This window comes from Poecilia latipinna, unplaced genomic scaffold (genome assembly GCF_001443285.1).
Source record: "Poecilia latipinna isolate Pla-1442-1.1 unplaced genomic scaffold, P_latipinna-1.0 Scaffold278, whole genome shotgun sequence".
NCBI classification, from domain to species: domain Eukaryota; kingdom Metazoa; phylum Chordata; class Actinopteri; order Cyprinodontiformes; family Poeciliidae; genus Poecilia; species Poecilia latipinna.
The window spans coordinates 116,459-140,247 of NW_015112894.1; the positions used below are offsets into that span (position 1 = coordinate 116,459).

Here is a 23,789-nt window from a genome sequence, read left to right on the forward strand (position 1 = left end):
CCACAAGGGGGCGTCCTGAACTGTCTTACACTAAAGACTGAGGATGAAAGAAAATTAAACCTAACCATAATTATACATGGAGACTCCCCTCCATGTATGTGAAGCACTGTGCTGCCATGACGCTGTGACATAATTCAGGATAACAGCCCACAGAAAGTTCCTTGGGGGTGTAGCCACCATGAACTGTTGCCTTGCCTTTTAATATACAATTTGATCACTATGTTGTTTTATGCAACCACTGCACATGATCAGTTCAGCTTTACTGCTATTTTAAGTTGATTCTTTTTTCAAACACATTAGAGAAAATTGAAAAGTGGAGGGAAATTCTGTTTTCATTTTTGTAATTTTACAACTTTTTTTAAAATAAGTAGTTCATAGTTAAGTAAGGGACTTGAAAGACAATAAATATGGTTGAAAACTAGATGATTTTTTTTTTGCAAGAAAAGTGGTTCTGACTGGTGGTTTCGCTGAAGGCTGAGCAGCTCTGTTTATGTAGAGATCACAGTTGAAGTTGACACAAATTAAAAAGAATTTATCTGTGCACATTGGCAAGGAGTTGGTAATTATTCTATGGCTGTATGTCCGATTGTTATTTAAATTGTCATTATTACAATTATGTTTCCATAGATTTTTCTTGTCTTATGAGTTAGTTTGTAACCATTTTGTCTATGTAATATAATTTATTTGTTGGCTCTTTAGCACAGTATGTCGAACAGAGAAACAGAAACATGAATATTATAACATGGTTTTAATTACATTTTTTTGATAATTAGGGCATTGTAAATAAGTCATCGCATCGAGAACATTGCAGAGACATCTGGCTACTGTGGAGATTGCCAGCCATCCTATGCACACTGCCATCAAGAGTCAGGAAACCGGGGTCAGTGGGAGGCTGAATAATGAGACATTAATGAGACAAAAATTGCCAGAGATGACCTGACTCATATCATCTGGAAATTAAGCGGCTTTCTTCACTATTAAAGACATATTTGGCACCCAAAATGTATGTTTATGGCAGTGACATGGTAAGAGAACGGGTACCTTACTCCTGTTAGTACATTTGAAGAAATCAACACCCGGCTTATGCACCGTTTGAAAGAGTCCTGATTGCCTTCCCGGTTGACAAATGGTGCACACCCTTCTGGCTTCGCGTCCACTCATTGACAGTGCAAGGTAGCCAATGGGAATTCAGCGCTCAACGTAACACAGTTCTGTTGCGTTCACTGATCAGTATGAGCTTTTTAACAGGCACCTTTTAGAAGTGTCACATAATTTAAAATGCTGCTAAGATGAATACAAACATTATTTGATAAAGGTGGAATCTAAACCCCATGAGAAAACACTGTTTAATTATTCCAGCATCAATTCTGGTTGAAGAATAAAACCAAACGTTTGGTAGAACGTTTATTTTCTTAACACCACTGAAATGCAGCACCAGCCCGGTAAAGTGGACAGGACAACATGGCTGCTGCTGCGTCCCGATACTACGGCGAAGGCGGCAGAGCGACAAAAAGACAGAAAACTGAAGAAGGCGGAATGACAACGGTGGGTTTTCATCGTTGCCTTTGAAGCGAATGCATCAATGAGCTGAACTATTAAAGTTTTGGGTTGTCTTAGAAAGTAATTGAGCATTAAAAACGTTATAAATCGGGCGCTAGCTAAAACGAAAATGCTACCAGGCGTTAGCTTGCTTAGCTACTTCACACATAGGAATGGAGTTTACATCGGCGCGTGCCCGAAAAGCTGCTCAGCTGCTTCATTTAAACATCACGTTGAAGCAGGACAGCTTAAATATTATATTCATTGACAAAGAAAGACTCGTCAAAGAAATGACTAACGTCAGTGCTCATGAAAATAAAAGCTTGTCAGATGTTGACAGATGTTGGCCAAATTAGGACAAGCTTCAGAACCAAATAAGTGGGAAATATTATCCCTCTGAGACAAAAACATCTCTATATCCAATGCATAATGAATGAATTAATTTACTACCTACTTAATTTCAATACAAAAAACAGCATTAATAATTTAAAACATCCGCTGGATGCATTTTAATCGTTTTGTACATAGAATCAGTTGTTGCATTGTGAACCTACATGTTTTTAACATGAATGGATTCTGCAAGATCCTTGGAAAGCGAGTCTGAATCTAGAACTTAGTTCAAAATTATTCTTAAAGCTAAATTGTTGCCTGAAAGTTACTTAGGCTTTGAACATATAATGCTGATTTATTCCCTAAAATGGTTCTTGTTCTCAGCTGACTGATTTGGCTCTGGTTCGACCATCTTTGGGTCTGTTGGACAGGCTTGTTCCTCTTCCATAATAAACAGTTCCGACCAAAACACTTGGAATTTGTTGATGTTTTCACTGGAAAGAGCAATAAAATAACTGCCAAATGACACCAAGTTAATGTGTGTGGGGGAAAATGAAGACTGTTGAAAAGTTGCCATTGTGGTTGGTGTATTTTATATACCTTGAATTTATAATAATAGACTCATAATTTCAAAATAAAAAATATCTGGTGTTGTCTTGAAATGTTAATTTTTTAAATAAAATTTCTACCTTTTAATTAATGTTGCACATTGACTAACTTTTATTCAATCTTATGCTCAGTTTTGTAACCTTGTTCTATATTTTCACAAATGGAAACAGCAACAGAGAACGTTCTTCTTAAAAATTTTCATTTTCAGCATAAACATTAGAATTGAAATTTTAAATTTAATTAGCAGCCATTTCCTAGTTTTGTGTAAAAATCAAACTTTGTGTGGCTAAATAAGCACCTGTTCACATATCAAATCATTTCATTTGAAAACTATTGTTGACATAAAAAAAATCTACTCTTCACTTCAGTGGATTCCCAAAGCTTCAGCTTTGGGAATCCACTGAAGGCTTTGCTGCTGACATGAATGTGAGGGGAAAAAAACTTGATATTTTGCATCTGTTTACATTACAAAACTACATTGTTTTTGTGCCATGTAGTTAACTTTAATTTTCTAAATAAAATTGTCAAAACTGATTGCAGCTTTCTGACCTGCACTCAGTGACCTGCTGATTCCATATTTTGGCTGCTGGATGATTTTCATCAGTACTATTTTCCCTTCGTAGGAAAATTATGAAGACCCTCACAAGCCGCTGCCGTCTCCTGTGGTGCACATCAGGGGACTGGTGGATGGTGTGATGGAGGCTGACCTGGTGGAGGCGCTACAGGAGTTTGGGACAATTAGGTAACAATAGATGTTCCTACATATTAACTGGAGCCACGGACGTTTTCTTACTTCCAAGCTTAAGAGGTTTATATGTTCTTATCTTTACGGGATGTTTGAAGCTTTAACACGTTGATGAAACAAAACTCTCACAGAGATTGTAAGTGCCTTTTTTTTTTCTTTTTCTTTCAGCTATGTTGTGATGATGCCCAAGAAGCGGCAGGCGCTGGTGGAGTATGAGGACATGAACGGCTCCTGTAACGCTGTGACTTACGCAGCTGAAAACCAGGTTTACATCGCGGCCCACCCCGCCTTCATCAACTACTCCACCAGTCAGAAAATTTCTCGGCCGGGAGACTCGGACGACACTCGGAGTGTCAACAATGTGCTGCTGCTCACAATCTTGAACCCCATCTATCCCATCACCACGGTAACCTGCACCCAGAGGTTTAGTAGTATTTAGCGCTGTGCGGCAAGTTACAACGTTATTTAACTTTACAAATTCAGTCAGTCACAAACTTGTTTTTACTTGTAATCCACAATTAAAACAGAGTTAAAAGAATTATATTCTGTTGTTCCTTTCTTGTTTCAAGCAGTTTGTTGTAGTTCTACCTTTGAATCCCACACCACTATTTGTTTCCTAAAACTTTCTGAACTGGCAGAATGAAAGTGAATATCTGGATTTTTTTTTAATACATTTGAAATAGTTCAGTTCGACTTTTTACATTCCTTAATAGAGTTGAATTAAAAATCATTTGTATATGCTTTTTGGTATTTAAACTGTAGAATCGTAATTCATGCGTGGATTTTATGTCCATATATAGAAAATGCCTTTGCATATAATAGTTCATGTAGTATATAACTTCACATAGTTGAGCTGTGATGGATTTCTATAACTTTTTACTACATGTTGTTCCATTTCTACTAAATGTTTGATTTAATATCCAGGGATTGAAAAAAAACTGTCAGAAAATGGCTGAGAAATCCTACAACTAAACCTAAAATTATTCACACCCTGGGTTCCAAGTGTTTTAACCAAGAGGTTTGGTTCTGATGGGAAAATGAGATGATACCAAAACATGTTTCCATGCCAACAATGATTTCTCACTTAAGGTTTTTATCATGAGAGCCTTACTACCTAAACATGTTTTGTGCCCTACAGGATGTCCTCTACACCATTTGTAACAACTGCGGGCCTGTACAGAGGATCGTGATCTTCAGAAAGAATGGTGTTCAGGCTATGGTTGAATATCCTTTACGAGCATCAACTTTTTTTTTTTTGGCGACATTCTTTTATAAACTTTCCACAGCAGGGTAACATTGTGTTTCTACATCATATTTGAACGTCTCTTTAGGCCTTAACTTGAAGGTTCCATGTTTGATTCGGTCCAGAGTGCCCAGAGGGCCAAAGCCTCTTTGAATGGAGCCGACATCTATTCTGGCTGTTGCACTCTGAAAATTGAATATGCAAAGGTATGTGTGTGTTACGAGCTGCGTTTCCACTGACCATATAATTGCGCAGTTTGACATTTTGCAAATAAATTTGCTGAATGGAAACAGCAATTTCAAAAAGTGATCTTGTTTGTTGATAATAAGTGATGGCGATAGGATATGGTGGTGTTTTGGCCACATTGAAAATGGTTTACTGTGCAAAACTGCAATGGAAACACTTTCTTTGCGTCACGCGATTACCAGCCGCATGTTACTGCTGCCGCAAACCACAAAGAAGAAGACAGGAAGTAGTAAGAGGATCATGTTTTTTAACAACTTATCGTGTTGTTAAAAAACGTTTGCTTCACACGAAGCAAACAATAAATATGTTTGCTTCGTGTGAAGCAAACATATTCACGTACGATTTTAATGGAAACACTGCAACTGCTACTTGGATTTTTTTCGACATTGACAGCATTTTGCCAAAATTTTGCGCACATTTATAATGGAAACGCAGTTGCTGCCCAACTACCTCTTGCAAATGGTGAATAACCAGTTGCTAACCCAATGTCTGATGTCCATGTTTGTTATTCCTTCCTGTCCAACAGCCCGCACGCCTTAACGTCTTCAAGAACGACCAGGACACATGGGATTACACCAACCCCAACCTGAGTGGCCAAGGTAACGTGTGTTCCCCAAACAATCCCTCTCCATTATTTTCTTCCTCTTCTTCTCTCATGTCACTACACAGGACGGTTGGGGGTTCTCCGCCTCGGGGGGGTATTGCCTTCGTTCACAAAGGATTGTCTCACCATGCAGTACAGCTCGGTGCTCAAAGGCAGTATTCCCACGATGCCGTCAGTCCTTATGTATTTTCTCACCACACAGCAGGTGCAAAGTAAGGGCATGAGGAGCTGCCTGGGGGCAGCGTGCATTCTAGACTCATGCATGTGGAAAATATGGAGCACCCATTCTAGCAGTAGAAGAAGATGCACCACATGTCACACAGGATCACGGTCCCTGTAGAGCATGTCACAGCTGCACTATCTCACGTCCTTGCTTACTTTAATCCAGGTACCATAATGCAGCGTCACACCTGGTAGCATTCTTTCAAGCATAGTGGAGATTTTGTAAAAAGTGAAAGTAAGACTTATTAATAAAGGCCCCATGAAATTATACTGCAGCTCTCAAGTTTGAGCAGAATCAGAAGGTTCATCTTGATTTGATACAATGTTGAAATAAAATAAGATTCTCACTCAAATAACTCTGTTAGTAATTCTAATTACTAGACTCCATGGCCAAGTATTTCATGGGACCTTTAAAGGAAAATGTACAGTGTGTACAAGACATGAGAAAGGAAAACTTTTGTAGGAGATGGAGATCAGTTTTGTTGATCTATTGGCAGGCTTATCATGAAAAATTGTATTGGATGATAAATTGTCCCAGAAATTATTGCATTTCTGGGACAAAACAAATGATAATGTTGTTTTGAGACCATTTTCAAGTAATGTATTCATAAAGGCTTAATGATGAAAGTTGTCCCTCTCAAAGACTAACAAAAGTTTAATTTTGTACAGAATACCTGGAAAAGAAATATATTTTAAGTATCCAAAAGAAAACAGACAACACAAACAACAGAAACCACAAATAAAATGGACTTAAAATTGCCCTTCAAAAAAATGTATAATCAGAATGAAAATTAATCGAGTTCCTTTTAATTTTTCGTAGGATTAATTGCATATCTACCTTTTTTTTATTTTATTTTTTTTTAATTCTTGGGACAAAAAAAATCCAAAAAAGTATCAGTTTTTCATAGTCAGCAGCTTTGACTCAAACAGGAACATAGCGAGGCTCATTCAGCTGTTTCTTACTGTGTCCTACTTTTTGTGCTTCCTAACAACCCAGAGGTACTCCTTGTGTCCTTACTCCATAACCTCATACAGGCTTCCCATGACTTTGCAAGCAGACACAGAGACCTTCACAGCTCCAACATATCAGCAACAACAGATATGCTCTATGGCACACATGGGGCACAGTGGGGCATCAAATACTGGAACACAACCTCAACTCAGTACTCCATCATCATCCACATCTCCACCAGCCGACCTGGGAGTCATGTCATGTTTTTTTTTTTTTTCCTTCAGTGGCGGAAAGTCGCCATGTATTCAGTTTAGAGGGACAGAAATAACTCCCCAGGTCGCCAAACAAAACACCTCGCATATCCACCACAGTCCGACGCTGATAGATTGATAAGCACCTCCAGCAGCTCCGTTACTGGCGCAGCACATTTCATCTCCAGAAACCCCCTGAGGAGTCACAACACATTGATGATGGGGGCAGGAGTCACACTCTTGGATTTTTTTTTTTTGTTTCTTTGTGAAAAAAAAAACTAAAACAAAAAAAACAAACAAAAAAAAACACAAGCACAGGGAGCAACAGAGGATTTCAGACACACTCAGTCCGGCCAGGGAACAGACGACTACACATACTGGGGCGGTTTGCTCTCTCAAATGACACTACACCTCATCTCTACCTCCCTCCGCCGAACACACGACCGCACATCGAGCTGAGAATCCAAGGCAACACGCAGCCGAGCCGCCACGACAGCACATCTTCACGCAGATATTCCAGACGACTCATTATCAAGCACTAAATGCTTTCACTTTGCAAGAGGTGACAGCTTTCAAAGCAGATAAATAAAGCAAGTACCCACTTTTACATGAGAAGAAATACCCACAGTGGGGCCCTAACGAAGACACAACATCAGACACCTGTCAAGCATACAAGCACTGAGGCAAACAGATTCCAAATCCTTTTCCAAAGCTTTCCACAGTTATGGACTCTGGTGTTCTGTTTTCCCCTGTTCCTTATTCCCCTTTTTTCCCCTCCTCTCTGTGCTGTTCTTATGTTGTTTCTGCGTTTTTTTTTTTTTTTGTTTTTTTTTTTTTGCACTGGCCCATAGTGACGCCTCTAATGCCTCCCGTGTGATGCAGGTTTGGCTCAATGTGTCTGTGGACTGACAGCCTACTCTGAAAGTGGCGCATTTGCCCTGCTTTGTGATCAGAGCACGGTAAGATGGAAATGAGCCTCTAATGGTAACTTTGAATACGCAGCGGCACCGATTGTAAAGTCAACACTGGAAGCCCGTGGATGCACTTTTTGGTCTGGAGGTGGGATGCAAGGATGGAAAGAAGCAACTAAAGACTGAGGAGGAGGATTGAGTTGAGGCTGGAGTCAGAGGTTGGAAGGTAGCATCCTTGCTGAAGACTGCCCCCTACCTGCCCACTGTGTCCTATGCTCCCTATGTGGTGCTGTAAGTACTTAATGAATGAATGAATGATCTAATAGTTCAATGTTTATGATGTACTACATGAATTCTGCTTCTACTCTATTTTACATTCGACTACATTCTCTGGTAGTCATGAACCATCTGTTATTTCTCATGATGTTGCTTTGATAAAAGGAAGTGATGCATTTATTTCTGACATCTGAACTGAACTATTGTGTTTTAACTTTTCAATCTGTTCAATGGAGTCCTGGGATCTAACAATAAGTTATTAGCTGCTGTGTAGTTGAAATGGTTGATACTGATTTAGAAGCATGCTGAAGCAGAACTTTACTTTCTACTTGGGTAATTTTGATTATGCCATTGCACTGCCACTTACATTTTAACCCTTATAATGTAATCTGCAAAGTCTTTAATTTGAGTTATGTTCATCTTTATGAATTAGAATATTATTGAAAGCCAAATGTATTTCTATAACCGAATCCAAAAGGTGAAAAATCAAAAAATTCATTACTCATAGAGTTACATATTTCAAGTATTTACTTCTGTTTGTGTTGTGATTTCTAGCTAATGAAAACCAAACTCTCTGAAAGAGCCACAGAAGAAACTGGCTGTTTGGAGAGCTTCATTAAAGAGGGAAAGTGAGGTAGAAAAGGGTGAACAAGCAACAGGGATAACTTCAAGTTTGAAGCAGAGCCCATTGAAGAGGTTTGGGGAAATTCACTGGAGGCATTATTCAACAGCCGCACACAAGTCTTAACCTCAGAAGAGTTTATCAGGGCTAAGGAGGAGAAGAACGGAATCGTTGCTCAGTGGTCCAAAGTTCTCTGCAGATGAAAATACACATTTTTTTGGATTTAGTTCAGAAATCATTATCGCAGAGTGAAGAGGAATAGAAGGCAAGCTGCCTGAAGTTTCCACAGTCAGGGATGGTTTGAGGTTCCATGTCATCTGTGGTGGTGGTCCACTGGGGTTTATCAAGTCCACGGTCAACACAGTCATCTACCAGGAAATGCTGCTGACCAGCTTTACAGTGCAATGTCATTTCCCAGCAGAACATGGCACTGGCCCACATATATCTATACCTGCCATAATCACCAAGCTGTCACCTTTGCTGATTAGCCAGAAAACTGTCTGGACCTGAACTCCACAGGGACTCTGTGGAGCATTGACAAGTGGAAGATAAAAGACTAGAACAGAAAATGAAGAAAGCAAACTGGGCTTCCTCAGCACCTCATCACAACCACATTCCTATAACCTGCACATTGAAGCAAAACAAGAACAGACCAAGTATAGAGCGCATATACCATGCATGGATATAGTTTTCAGTAGGCCCACTTCTTTGTTAGTACCTTGTTATTGCAGGGGCAAACCCACTTTGGCCTTCAGAACTGTCTTTTTTCTAATTCTCTCTGAGATTGTGGTCCATATTGACATTATAGTTTTGTGTCAAATTTACTCCAGATTTGTGAACTCTCAGCAGCAAACACCCATTATACGAGCTCCTTCTCAGTGCAGCTCTGGTAAAAATCTTGATAAAGGGTTGATGGGTAAATACTGAAGGTGGAAGAGTTGTTAAAGGGGCAGAGGCCCAATTTCAAGTCTAGTGTAGTGCTGTATGGTTAGCAGAAATCATCCTGAGACTTTGATGTAAGCAGCAATCTGTAATCTTTTCAGGTTTTGCAACCAAATCAGAACCTGACTTCTCAATTCTTTTTTTTTCTTTTAATCAATTTGTAATGATATATAGTTTTTTGTCCTGTTAGTTTTTGGGATGAAAAGTTCTTCTATAAAGTGGCTTGAAAATAATACAGCCAAATTTAAATTAGTGTCTAACTGACACACACAGATGCTCCTCTTAATACAAATGACTACAAATTTTTGTCAGAAATTTTTATGAATATAAGATGATTAAACTTAAAGTTAAACATAAATTTTCAAGTCAGAGCTCAAGTCCAAATGAAGTCAAAGTTTTTAGTGATTTTTTTTTTTTTCCAGACTAAATGTCAGGGTTTGATTTTTGAAGAATGTGATGCTTTTTATTTTCTATTCTCGTGTGTTTTCCTTCTGTCTCATCCGGGTTGTAAAAGCTGTTTTAGTTTCTAATAAAATGGCAGGAGCCGCTTGTGGCACTGAGCCGTACGATCTCTTTCTGATCTGTCACGTTCACATGCCTGCATTGCTTTGATATCATTTTCTGGTGTGTTTAGTGTTACCAATTGAATACGCTGTGTATTTGGATTTGACATGTGTATGTGTACTTGCACAGATGCAGATGGTGAAGGCAATTGGAACATATCACAAGGTGTGTTTGTGTTTATATCGGGATGATTAAGGACCCCATTTAGTGAATGCTTTGAAAACTACGGCCACTTCTAAATAAAAAAAATCTCCATTATGTTCAGCCTAAATGAACAGACGAAGCCTGCCGAACCTTTTATTATTTTTTATTTGTTTTAAGAGGTCAGCTTCCTCTGTTGCATGCACTTCACTAACTCGTCTCATAGCATGCGATAGGCCAAGTGAAGCATCTGTGCTGCATGCAGCACAAGTTGTTTGATGGGAACATTTTGACCATTTTCAGATCCTAACGCCAACCCCAACAAGCGCCAGAGGCAGCCGGCTCTCCTGGGAGACCACCCACCTGATTATGGTATTTGTCTCTGAGAAATTCATATTATGAAGTGTAAAACAATAGTTCCCACTGTCAAACTTTGCCTTTGATGTTTTCTTTTTCGTCTGTACTACAGGAGGTCCACAAGGAGGATATCATAGCTATAACGACGACACGTACGGCCCCCCTCCTCCTCATCGCATGGGGATGGGCATGGGGGGCCGGGGCCGTGGGAGCCAGCGCTACGGCGCAGGATACGGGCCGCCTCCGCCCGAGTACGGCCCCCACGCCGACTCCCCTGTCCTGATGGTGTACGGCCTGGAGCCATCCAAGATCAATGCCGACAGAGTTTTTAACATCTTTTGTCTCTATGGCAACATCGAGAGGGTGAGTGTAATGCTGCTTAAACCCTTCTGGGCATTTATGGGGTTTTTAAACGTACCTGGAGTGTTGTCCTGATTGTTTCATGCGTTTTTGAGTAATTCCTTAATCTCCCGTGGCAACCATTCAGCTGTGCAAAACTCCTAGGTCAACTGAGTGCCACCTTCGAGGCACAGCTCCTCCTCGGAGCTGCAGTGTCCAAGCTGCCCCCTCGCTGTGACACCACCCACTCAGCTCCTTCAGACTAGCCAGCAGCAATTGGCAAACACCTGGTGGAACTGCGCATTTACTGAGTTTATTATACAAACTACTTCTCAGTGCAACGCTGGTGTAAACATTGACAGAGGGTTAATAGAGGGGCGATGTTGTGATGACATCCTAAAGGTGGAGCGTCAGAAAGAGCAGGAATGACAAAAGTTCACCTTGAGCATAGAATCAGCAAATGACTAGTGTCTTTTTATTTTTGTAACTTTTTTTTTTTGGTTTTATTCTCTCCATCTTCAGGTGAAGTTCATGAAAAGTAAACCTGGAGCAGCGATGGTAGAGATGGGAGACTGCTACTCTGTGGACCGAGCCATCAGTCACCTCAACAACACCTTCCTGTTTGGACAGAAGCTCAATGTTTGGTAAAGGCTGCTGCCCAGACACATTTCCACACTGGAGCGCAGATTAAGAGTTTCAAAGAGCTGAAAGAGCCGATGCCTCTCTCTCTGCCTGCAGCGTGTCCAAGCAGCAGGCCATCGTACCAGGACAGAGCTACCAGTTAGAGGATAACACCAGCAGCTTTAAAGACTTCCACGGATCTCGGAACAACCGCTTCGCCTCCCCAGAGCAAGCGGCTAAAAACCGAATCCAGCACCCCAGCAACGTGCTGCACTTCTTCAACGCCCAGCCAGAAATCACAGAGGAGACATTCTTCCAAGTGAGAAAAACCTCAAAACAGGAGTTCTCCCTCTGCCGAATAAAACGAGGCTAACGTCACCGCTGCAGGTATCGCACTAACCGAGTCTGCTTTCTCTTCCCAGATATGTGAGGAACTGGGAATTAAAAGTCCTACGAGTATTAAGCTCTTTACTGGAAAGAGTGAGTATTGTTGCTGTCTGTAGGTCTGGGTTAGATTTCAGTGTTTAATCTCTTCCTGCTGTGTGTGTTCCTTTTTTATTGCTGTATTGGTTTTCGTCATGATCCTTGACAACGGTGTTTTTTGTTGTTGTTTTGCTTCTAAATGTCAACATTTCTCCCATTTCCTCTTTTGCAAGTTATATCGATAGATAAGAGACTAATTAGTGATCCGTTTTTGAGACATAAATATCCTTTTAGTAAAAAGTGTTTCCATTGCAGTTTTGTGAAATAAACCAATTTCGATGCGACCAAAAAACACACCTCAACTTGGCACCAAAAATGTTTTAGCAAAAATTGGGATTTTTTTCTGAAATTACAGTGTTTTCATTTTTATTAAGCAAATTTATTTTCAAAATATCAAGTTGAGCAATTATATATATGGTTAATGGAAACGCAGCTACAGCTCCTTATTTTAACCTTGATTTTCTAGAGACGAAAACAAAACACAGCGAAGCTCAGAGAGTAAAAACTTTTATCTAAAAAATAATTTATTTGCAATGAAATTCAAACCCAGCCCTGGCTTTTGAAATTCTTCTCTGATTTCAAACCATCCACCTGTCATTTACAGGTGAGCGCAGTTCGTCTGGGCTGCTGGAGTGGGAATCCATCAACGACGCCATGGAAGCGCTAGCTATGGTGAACCATTACCAGATGAAAAATCCCAGTAAGTTCTCTTTTCTCTTCATTCTCCAGTTCAGTTCTACTCGACAGAGAGCTTGAATGTTGTTTTCCTTCTGTCTCCTAGGTGGGCCTTATCCTTACACACTCAAGCTGTGTTTCTCAACCACACACCCTTCCAACTAATCCGCTCTCCTTCACTTAATTGTTTTTTTGCAATGGACGGCACACTTATTTCGTCATGTTCTGTTGGAGCACTGTTGACTAAAACTAGGATTTATGTGCTTTACAAAATCTATCTTAAATTATACCTTCTCCTGTTTGTATTCATTTTTACTTCAGCTGTTTTTTTTTTGTTTGTTTGTTTTGTTTTCAATGAGTTGTTAATTTTGTATATTCACAGTACTAAACTTGACCCCCACCCCCATGTATCTGGTTTATAAATAAAGTGATGTTACCAATAATGTAATGATTTCTGGTGTGTTCTTTAAACTAAAACTTTGATTTCTTTGGAACGGCTTGTCAGTTTACTGCACTGCAGTGTTGATAGTATACAATAAGTAACAGTGGGATGCCTTCATCCTTCTTTTACAGTATATATGTGTGTGTGTATATATATATATATATATATAAGATCTCTCTCTCTTTTTATAGATCAGGCAAGAAAAAATTCATATTCATGAAAGTTGTAATCAAAGTGCATATATACTGCAAAGTAACAAATGGTGATCATTTGACCAATTCGCTGTTAGAATATAATTAGTTATTCATGGGATAATAGAAATTCATATTGTATCATTATGTTGCAGTTGCTTGTAATTTACACAAGATGGCGCCAGATACCAGTTCATTTGCTGCTTGGTCAGCTGACATCTGTGTCTGCAGTCGTATTATAGACATTTCATTGAATCAGTTGCTTCCAATAAATGGAGAGTTGAAGGGCAAATAAGTTGCTAAATATAAAACATCATGGATAAATAACTGATGGTTTTGAGGACAATTAAATACATCATTGCTGCGAACAAAGATTATGTGAACCATGCAGAAATTTTAGAATAAATTAACTTTATTTCCATTTTAGTTTTTATAAGTGGGTATGTAGTGACAGTCAGATTTTTATATGTAGAAATCATAGGCTTCATTATTATTCTGTGCTTTAATTTTTTGTTTGTTTGTTTGTTTTGCAGCGCCACAGAGTTGCTGCGCGCAGCCGCACAGAGATTAGGAAGACCGGTTCCTTAAAGCTGTGCCAATCTAGTCTTTCTGGCGCTTATTTAAAAAAAAATCATCAAAACGTAAAGTCTACAGAAAGAATTTCTTAGCAGAGAGCATCCATCCTCATTTTTTCATCAGTTTGAACCTCTGAGCTCATTATCGTGTTCCTCTAGCAACTAAGAAAATCGAGTAAAAGTCATTTATTGACACTGCAATAATTACTCTTGACCAAATTAAATGATAACATATAACTGCTAACTGTTTTACTCCATGCACAAATTGTTGATATTGTGATTCTCTGAATGTATTTTATTTGATCATTTTAGAGTCGAAGGAAAATTTCCACCTTGATAGACTAGTTTCATCTTAAGGTAAAGAAAATAAAAACGGGAGGCCGCGGATAATATAGGAAATAGCGCCCCCTTCACTTCCGTAATGCAATGGTCCCATTTCCCAATAAGGTATGAATCTGACAGTGGTCCGCCCTCGTCCCTTTCTGTTTGCTGCAGCGAGGTCTACCTTCTCGCTAGACCGCCGTTTCTGCTTTATTTTGAAATTATCCTCCGGAAGTGATGTCTTCCGTGACCTCACTTGACTCTCTGTGATTGTATTTGAGGAACAGCTGAAACATAAACAACCAGGCTCCATTAAGCCCATGTTTTAGCATTTGAGGGGCTTGTTTTTGTCCTGTAGGATGCTCCGGGAGTCCTACCCCTTCGTGGAGGACAGCTTCAGCCGCTTCCCGTCGCAGAGCAACATTTACGGGCTGTGTCAGGCCGGGGAGCAGGAGCTGCTCGCGGCCACTCTCAAAGGGAAGGTGGTGTGTTTCAGGTACCAGGAGCTGCAGCATAAAGTCCGGCCGGTGGCTAAGGAGGTCCAGTTCACCTACATACCAGGTACTGGGATTACTAAAGAAGCATGTGTGTTCTGCTAATGGCTGCTTGATGTAGCAGACTGAGTCCTAACTTCTTTATGCAGTTGATGCAGAAATCGTATCAATTGATGCATTCAACAAGTCTTCGCCCAAAAGAGGCCTGGTAGTGGGGATCACCTTTATAAAGGTATGAAATATTGGTATACATCTTTCACCCGGAGCTTTCTGCTGTGTTCCTTTGTATTCAGAATACGGAAAGCTGAGGACTTCACAAAACATCTGTGTGTATATATACTAAGATTCAGTATCACAATTCAGTTATATTTGCTATAAAGTAACTTTATTTTCAACTTTTAATCTCAAAATGTTATTTTTTTTCCTAAATGTTCTACTTTTGAAGCTCAGAAATTTCCTTGTTACTAGAATATTTCTGATATTACTCTCAAAATTTCTGCTTGCTTGAAACTTACTACTCCTTTTTTTCTATTTATAGCGGCCCTAAAATGGCATCATAGAATACAAATGCATGCCACACTTTCCAGATTTTTATTTGTAATTAAAAAAAAATTATCAACCACCTATCATTTTCTCTCCACAATTATGCAACTATATGTTTGTTTATTACATCACATCCTAATAAAACCTTCTGAAGTTTGTAGTTGTCAGAAAATGCCCCAGTGGTTTGAACAGTTCCTGTATCTGACCTACTGCAGGACTCCGGTGACAAAGCCACGCCCTTCCTGAACATCTACTGCGACTATGAGCCCGGCTCCGAGTTCAACCTGGAGTCCATCGCGCGTGAGTGAAGCTGTGTCCGTATGAAAGCGACACTTTTCCTGGCGGTGACGTGAACTGATGTGAACGTGTTCCTCTGAGCAGAAAGCTGTCTGAATCTGGAGCTGCAGTTCACCCCATTCCAGCTCTACCACACAGAGTGAGTTTATCCCCACAGGGGACAGGAGGTGATGGGTTCAGTTACCATAGTAACACTTTTTTTTTTTTTAACTAAAGTCAGGATTCTGTATTTACACCTAAGCACATTTTTCTGTCCATGAACTGGACTGAATAGAAATTTGCTATTACTACTCAGTTCACGCTCTGTGATTGGGTGTCTGATTGGGAGCGTGTTTTCTCTCTCTCTGTCAGAGTGCAGTGTCCTGATGAAGGCCTGGAGACGGTTTTTCTACTCAGTGGTCATGACCAGAGGATCCACCTGTACATGGAGGTTGGCACAGATTTCAGATCAAACTGGAAAACTTTTGCTTAGTGGTCCAATTTGACCCATTTCTTGAAAAAGGATGCATCTTTGCATTTTAGATAAACACAAAGCAATTTACAAATAAAGTTTTTTTTTTTTTTATGGAGCATTATCACGAAAGCTGCAATACTCTCACTTGTGACAGTAAAACTGTTGGGCTTCTTCTCCTTGGCACTCGGACAACAGTTCAGTTGCCAAGGAGAATATTACATCAGACCAATTATAAAAACAGTTTTAATACAGATGTGTAGCCTTAATGAAAAGTATGTTTGATACCTACTTTTAGGATGTTATTTTCTGACTAACATGCCTCATCTGATCACATGTTCTAATGCAGTTATTGAGTGTGACTGTACGTGTTGAAGCCTGACTCCTGGTTCCTCCACAGAACGCCTCCCTGCACCAGTTTGAAGAGCAACCAGTAGAGAAACTGTTCCCTGAACTACAGCAGCTGCCCAGCAAGTTGGTTATTCTGAGCCTCTCGCCTCCATTTCTACCTATGTGTCATGTTGCTTATTGTGTATATATGTATGTTTTGAGTGGAAAATAGAGATTCTTACAGTAAATCAGGCTTCCATAAAAGCTGTGAATGTTCAGAATGATAAATCTGATCATCCTTACGGTACTGCCTTCCTGTTTTCTCCTGAAAGTCTTGCTCTCTCTTACTATTTTGCAGCCTTAACAACCAAGCTAAAAACAAGCTGATTCTGGCCACCGAGTGATTTCTACACGCATCTCTTTGAGTGTTTGTGTTCATTATTTTTTTCCCTGCTCTCTCCCTCTGCACAGTGTGTTGTGGTTGGACATGGCAAGTGTAGCTGGTGGAAAGCGGCTCTCGGCATATGGCTGTCAGAACGGCTGCATTGGACTGGCTTTGGTCAACCAGAACGGACCAGGTGAGAAGAAATGAGCCGTAAATGCAGATCAGAAACATGCAGCTCTGAATCACTTAAGCGCAAAAAGATCCTAACCCCAAAGGATTACTCTGTTATCTGGATCTACAGCAGGACAAGCTCCTGCTTAATGTGCTTCTTTAGGCACTTTGCAAATAGCACTCTGCCATGAAGACACAGGGACACATCCACTATCCACATGTTGTGTCTCTGCTATAATCTGTGTGGTATCTGATTTACAAAGCAAATAGAACTAATGATATGTTGGTGAAAACATGCCCAAGTCTAAAACAGCAATATGAACGGTGTGCACTTGTCTTCTTCTTCTTCTTCTGCTTCTGCTGCTGCTGCTTCTTCTTCTTCTTCTTCACATTTGCATGACTCTCTACTAGAAAGGCACAGACATGACAAAAGGAGAAAAATATTTTCCTGGAAGACCTGAATATGTACTTTGCTAATTTGTAATAAAGTGTTAGCTTTTTTCTTTTTTTAATTATTATTCTTTGTGTTATTATTAAATATTTTCACTTTTACATTTACACCTGACAATAGTGTTCGCTGTGTACTCTCTCCTTGCATTGAAAAATATATTTTGAATTATTTTGATTACCATGTGGAAGTACAGCTCAATGTTCTAAGTTTTGATTTCTACAGTTGAAGCTACGGCAACCAGTAAAGAACGATAATTAAAATGGATTTCAAAACCATTTTTCAGCATCAGGCATGTTCAACTGAAAGTTGGTCCTATGTGAATTGCTTTATTATTATTTTTTAAAAAGTCATACTGTTCATCCTCCAGGTATTTTTCTTTATCCTTCATTTGTCCCCTTTGCTCAGATTATTAAAAGACACACATGAGATAATATAAACTTTAGGCAGCTCCACTAAGTGTATATTTATACACTTAGCTTTGGTCATTCCAAGGCATTCACAGTTTGATTTAGTCTGGCTGCACTTGAGATAATTATCGCTACTTTGCAGCATTACAAGTCTGACGCACCTACCTGCAGCTGGGTGCTCAGTCGCTCACGAGTATTTTATTGTGTGTTTCAATAAGAGGTCCTGCAGAAATGGCGGGTGCAGTTTGACAGCCCGATTTCCACCGTGCTTCTGTTTCCACTCAGCTGCCAAACCAAGTCCAGTGAGGCCAGTGGCGAGAGAAGTATGGACTTAGTCCCGCTAAATCCACAGCGTTTCTCAGGGTTGTTGCTGTTTGTTTATTCATTTTATTTTTTCTCCCAGGTGAAGAACTTGGTGGCTACAACCTTCTGATAACCAGCACCATAGAGATGGCAGTGGTCTACAGGTTTGTGTCAGGAAGCTTGGGATGTTGTTTTTTTTTTCCTGAGTTCATCAATTTTACTGAGACAATCCGGTATGTGTTTCCTCAGAGACGTCCAGGAGTGTGGTTTGTCGCGCTCCACATGTCTCTCAGGGAGCGACCAGTGGGATGCCGTCCTCTGTGCTCTGGTCATTGACCTGGACTTTGATGGGCAGAAGGAGGTGCTGTTGGGAACATACGGACAGGTCAGAACCACTGACGACTGAGAGATGATCTTCTGCTGGCCATTAAGTCCAGTCATTCCAGAACCACGATTATTTTGCTCCTTTCTCTTCATTTCCAGCTGCTTATTTTAAGTGCCGACTCCTACTTTATGTCTTTAGGCAAACAGCTTGACTGAATTATGAATTATAGTTCTTGTAGTGATGAAGAACCATTTTGAACACTGGAACGGTTAATCAGCAATATGCAATTCTAGAACAGTGCCGCACATGGTGGCAGCTTATTGGAGTGGCTCTCATGCAGTCCTTGTAATTTGCTCATTTAAAAATGTTCCTCTCAATTTTTTGGTTGATTCGAGTCTTCAAAATATATATTTTTTTATTTTACTTTGGATACTCAGCAGCTGAAAAGATTTTTTTTTTCTACTACTTTTTATTTTGGACAGTTGTTGTGACGTGCAACGCCATGAAACAAAGCTGAAGAGGTTCAAATAACGAAGCCACTGCAGACGGTGGAGATCTTACCTTCCTAATTCATAATTGGGAATGTGAGGCCTCCAGTATGAAAATGGATTAACTTCAAACATCCAGGCAGCGTATCAGGAGGATGTTTCACTGAGATGAGGCTGCAGGATGATATTGCAAACTCCAACGTTGCTGAGATTTGGTTTACCAAACATATAAGAAGAAAAAGATCTAAAGAAGTAGCAACAGAAAACGAGGTGGATTATTAGTGCTTGTGATGTCAGGCGATTTTAATCACACCTTACTCTCTCCCATACTTTGTGTTTCAACACTTTCTCAGCTACTATACCAGAAATAATGTGTTTAATTTGTTTTATACAATGTCAGGGATGGATGCACCTCTGTTGCCAGACCTTCTGTTGGCAAATCGGATCACAAATTTGTTTTCTCAAATTATTTTAGAGGCAACATGTAGTAAAAGAAGAACTATGAGAAATGGTCTCAGGAAGCTGAAGAAGCTCTGCGGGGATGTTTTTACGCTACCGATCGGGTCGCTCTGTGCCAGCCACATGTAGAGGCCTGAGTGTGTGACCGACCATATAAACTTTTTTGTAGACAACACCATCCCCACCACAACAGTGAGATGCTTTAATAATAAACCATGTATCACCAGTGATCTAAAAGGAACTGTTGAGAAGGAAAAAAAACTTCAGGGAAGGAGACGATGAATTATTGAAGCGCGTTCAGCTCAAAGTTCAGCAAGCTCTGCATCCTCCTTTCCTGCTCCCAGCCAAACTGACATTCCCCCACCCCTTGACCCACTGCGTTCCTGTCACGCTTAAATCATGGCTGTAACTCAGTCTGAAGAGTAGTTGTCTTACACATGAGACCATTTCACTGGAAAGTGATCCCACCTGTACACTTTTCTCTAAGCTAGAAATGCAAATAAGTGAATTAAGCAAATTTCTTGAAGACCTACGACTATCGAATTTACATCTGATCACACTGCACTGTAAAAAGCTTGAGTCATGAGACCAAAGAGCTCTTTTGTTTTTGGGTGATGTTTTGACATTAAGAATTCAAAGTCATATCTGATTAATCCAAACAGTACGAGATAAAACAGGACATGTTATCGTCTCTTGTATACACCAGACAAGAACAGTGAGCTCCCAATAAAAAGCTCTCCGTCTCTATCTTGCAGGAACTTCTTTGTTACAAATTCCAGCCAGCAGGCAGCGGACAAGACGGAGAGTTCCAGCTGCAGTGGAGGCGGAGCTTCAAGAGTCCCTTGCTGTCCGTCATCTACCTCGACCTGACCGGGGACGGGTTGAGAGAGCTGGCTGTCCTCACTCTGAAAGGACTGCACATCCTACAGGTAGCACACTGTTGTCAAGGACACCGTCTCTCTGCTGTCAGGCTCCACGTGACCATAGAACTGAGTGTCAAATATCTTGTTGCACAAGTGATAACTGCTGACCTCTACTGTCTGGAAAGAGAAATTGCAGCGTAGTTGAATTTTTTTTTATTTTTTTTATTTTTCTGTTTGACCATATTTCTGCTAAAATACACATCTGTTTTTTGCTTATTGGAATATTTCTTAAAGATGAAGGAAGTCCTTCTGTTCCACCTTGAATTGATCACCTTGACAGACTTTGCACTGCAAACGTTTAGCTTTCTCACCCTCGCTTATTTAACCCCAGCAAAGCTGCATGAGCAAAAACAACAGTTGTCTCCTACGTTATGGTTCTGACCTGTTGTTGTGGCTCATCTCTTCAGCACAGCCTCTCCTGCACTGCTGATTTGGTTCTGGAGCGGCTCACACAGAGGGTATCGGCGCTGGCTGCCAGCCCTGAGCCAGATGAAGCGGCAGACGTTGAGGACAGCAGTGCTCCCGCTCAGAGCCAGGAAGGTGGCGATCAGACGTCGACATGTTAAAGATCCAGCATTTATTTACCCGTTAGTCCCAAAGGACCACGCTGGAACGCTTCATCCCAATTAAAGTGCAGTTTAAAGGATTATCTCAGGGGTGTACTGCGTTTAGGACTGATTAGATCATCGAACATCACGTTGGTATTCAGTAGGCAAAACTTCAATATGTTGATTTTTGTTGCTGCAGGTAGGCTGAAAAACAAACAAGGGAGCGCTGCTCAAGTTGAATAAAGTGATGTGATCTTGAGATCGTTAAAGTGTATAGTTTTTACAGAAAATAAATAACATATTTGGATTCGTGGATGTCTGGTCTTCGTTTTTTCTGTGTTTTCTGTGAGAATGCTGATTGTTGTCGGAGATAGAAAAACACCAAAAGTAAACAACTAACTTTTGGTATGAGGTAACACAACTAATATAATTACATTACTAAATCAGAATACCGCAAAGTATTTATTTATTCTTAATTTTTCATTCTCTTAAGAATGTAGAGATAATTAAATGATCTAAACAAGACCTTAAAGTGGTTCCAGTTTCTCTCGATGGCCAACCTGTTGAAACTGTGGCAGATTTTAAATACCTTGGGTCGTTCCTGGACAGTCAGCTCAACTTTGCTGAAAACACTGACTATATTTCGAAAAACTGTTCTCAGAGACTCTACCTTTTAAGAAGACTTGGTGATCTTGTCTTGAATTTGGAGGAAAAAAATCATTTTATTTATCACTACAGAAGGGTTCAGTGAATGCGCATATGAAACTGGTGGGTTCGGTACCTCAAAAAAGGTTAAGAACCACTGCTCTATAGTTAACCATAATAACTATAGAGTTATGATTAACATCCAAGCTACTGGGGAATTAAATGTTTTTATGGGTGTGACTTCCTTTTTAGAATTGCTGATTTGCATTAACCATTATTATTATTACTAACCATTTCTTGCTATGTATTTCTTGTAATTCAGAGCACATAATCTGCTATGAATTAATATGTTCTAGTGTTTGTCTGTTTGTGTTGATTGTTTTTCTTCATTCTGCCATTAGGGATCACCAGTGGTGGGCTGTCAGGGCCAGCAGGGTCTTCACTGCTAGCCCTAGAAAATTGAAAAGAAAAAGTGTAAATGTTTTAATCATATTTAATTTCATTTTTATTCCAAAAACCAGTTGCTAATTGGTATTATGGAACTTTCACTTTAATTTCCTACTTTTAAAAATGTGCCTTAAACGCATCTGGCGAGCTGCTCCGCTCCAGGTCCTGCTATACAAATTCAGCTACCCTTTCGTCAAAAATGCCGCGCAACAGGCCATAATTGGCAGGACTGACAGAATTATCGGTTGAGGTTCTGTCAGTCAGAATTATCAGCCAATAATTCTGACTGACGGAACCACCTGTCGTCCCACAGGCCCTGCTGTAAGGCAAAAGCTTCCCCTGTATTCGTCAGTGAAATGAACCTGGTATTTACAAAATGGCGGCCGCTTCAATTCCCTTTGACCTAGTTGCAGGCTCATCAAAATCGCCTTTTTCAAGAAGCTCTTTAACGGATAAAAAAGAAATAACTAAAAATTGATAATCCATACCAAACCTGGATTCACTAATACGGACGAGTAAGAACTTTGTAATGTATTTTAGCTATGAGCACTACGAGTGGCTACCAGCTAGCACTAAGCACAACAGCCTGTGGATTCTATTTACAAGTAATGGGTGAGTGTTACTTTTCTATTGCATTCTCATACAAAATTTGCTTAATATTGTTTTATTTTAATTGTTCACATGTGCTATTTGAGCAGTTTGGATTGATGTTGAGCTTAACTGGGAAACAAGGAAAAGTTTAGCTAAATTGCTGGCTGTTCAATTGTGCGATGTTGCCTGTGTATTTTGTTAAAATACACATTGATACATTGGTAGATATATGCATTGTTGCTTTACTTGGCGTATTTTTATTTATTTGCATGTTTTTGGATGCCTGTTGCTTGGTGTAGTGCTTAATTTATTTATTTTTTTGCATTGTCCTGCACAAGGTGCTTATTGTTCAGGTATAGTTGACTTCTTTTGAAGGCATATCTACATGGTTGTTTCAGTGTACTCATGTTGATTATTAATATGGACTTTCCTTTATGAAACAAATTCAAATATAGTTGGATAAGATGGAGGTAGTGAACCCTGTTTCACAACACTAAAAGGTGTTTGCTCTGTGACTTCTTTTTCTTCAATTTCTTCAGTTGTTATAAAAATGCTTTATATATATCAAATATGACTTAATATAATTGGATTTCTGTCTCTTTTAAAACCCCAGCTCTTTCTGAAACGCCACCTTCGTCACAAGCTCTTATGTCAACAATTTAGCAGCATTTTTACCAGAGTTGCACTAAGTAGTCGCTCATGTAATGAGCTCAGCAAGATGCCTGCTAATTGCTCCTGGCTAGTCTGAAGGAGATGAGTGAGGGCGTGGTCTGTGAGGCGGAAGCTTGAAAACTGCTGCTCTGAGCTTTTTGCACAGCTGAATGGTTTGCCAACAGGAGATTGAAGGATTTCCCAAACATGCACGAAAGAGTCGAAGCAACACTCCAGGTACGTTTTTGATGAAATAACTTTAGAACGTTTTTTTTTTTTTTAAAGAGTCATTTTTACATCGAGTTCCCCTTTTAAACTTAAAAAAAACTAAACCGAAATAATTTATAACAGCTGATGAAAAAAATAAATAAAACGTATTGAATCAGTTTGTATAGTTGAATGCAGAGTTACAGCAGCTAATGGAGCTGGGTCCCTCTTGTTTTGGTTCTGTGGTTAATTCGGCCGGTCAGCGGCACTGTAGTGTCTCTAGAACCCCACTCCCAAAACTATTTTCTCCCCTCTCCTCTCGCACCACAAAGGCAACAATAATAGCAGCTGCGCTCATCACACCCGACTTACAAGAGAAATGTGTCGTGAAGAACAGTTTAAAAAGCTGTCCCCCCCCCTCACCCCCTCCTCGCTGAGTGGATCTCTTTCCCACTCCGCGCTTTCTGCTTTA

At 40.0% G+C, this 23,789-nt stretch overlaps 2 protein-coding genes across 3 annotated transcripts; both read left to right on the top strand.

The window, feature by feature from the left end:
* The first annotated feature begins 1,427 nt into the window (after positions 1–1,427).
* Positions 1,428–12,957, top strand: hnrnpl (heterogeneous nuclear ribonucleoprotein L). Of its 2 annotated transcripts, XM_015033735.1 has the most exons (14): positions 1,428–1,545; positions 3,102–3,220; positions 3,392–3,629; positions 4,362–4,447; positions 4,576–4,672; positions 5,239–5,311; positions 10,186–10,221; positions 10,501–10,569; positions 10,667–10,917; positions 11,416–11,537; positions 11,632–11,833; positions 11,937–11,994; positions 12,602–12,697; positions 12,779–12,957. In XM_015033735.1, the coding sequence occupies exons 1-14, from the start codon at positions 1,462–1,464 to the stop codon at positions 12,835–12,837; spliced, it is 1,590 nt and encodes a 529-aa protein (XP_014889221.1). In that variant the 5' UTR covers positions 1,428–1,461; the 3' UTR covers positions 12,838–12,957. The 2 variants fall into 2 exon arrangements, with proteins under 2 accessions (XP_014889221.1, XP_014889222.1); XM_015033736.1 differs by lacking the exon at positions 10,186–10,221.
* Positions 12,958–14,414: 1,457 nt separating this feature from the next.
* Positions 14,415–21,089, top strand: kptn (kaptin (actin binding protein)). Its single transcript, XM_015033737.1, has 12 exons — positions 14,415–14,762; positions 14,845–14,927; positions 15,454–15,538; positions 15,620–15,674; positions 15,887–15,965; positions 16,387–16,460; positions 16,788–16,894; positions 17,949–18,053; positions 18,134–18,197; positions 18,283–18,418; positions 20,061–20,234; positions 20,636–21,089. Exons 1-12 carry the CDS (start codon positions 14,561–14,563, stop codon positions 20,792–20,794), a joined length of 1,323 nt encoding a protein of 440 aa, XP_014889223.1. The 5' UTR covers positions 14,415–14,560; the 3' UTR covers positions 20,795–21,089.
* The last annotated feature ends 2,700 nt before the right edge of the window (positions 21,090–23,789 follow it).

Excerpts from the sequence above, each read along its gene's own strand:
- hnrnpl (XM_015033735.1), top strand. The coding sequence starts at position 1,462 with ATGGCTGCTGCTGCGTCCCGATACTACGGCGAAGGCGGCAGAGCGACA. Across the intron at positions 1,546-3,101 it reads AAGAAGGCGGAATGACAACG|GAAAATTATGAAGACCCTCA; the intron begins GTGGGTTTTCAT and ends TTCCCTTCGTAG. Across the intron at positions 11,995-12,601 it reads TAAGCTCTTTACTGGAAAGA|GTGAGCGCAGTTCGTCTGGG; the intron begins GTGAGTATTGTT and ends TGTCATTTACAG.
- kptn (XM_015033737.1), top strand. The coding sequence starts at position 14,561 with ATGCTCCGGGAGTCCTACCCCTTCGTGGAGGACAGCTTCAGCCGCTTC. Across the intron at positions 14,928-15,453 it reads TGGGGATCACCTTTATAAAG|GACTCCGGTGACAAAGCCAC; the intron begins GTATGAAATATT and ends GACCTACTGCAG. Across the intron at positions 16,895-17,948 it reads GGTCAACCAGAACGGACCAG|AGGTCCTGCAGAAATGGCGG; the intron begins GTGAGAAGAAAT and ends TGTTTCAATAAG.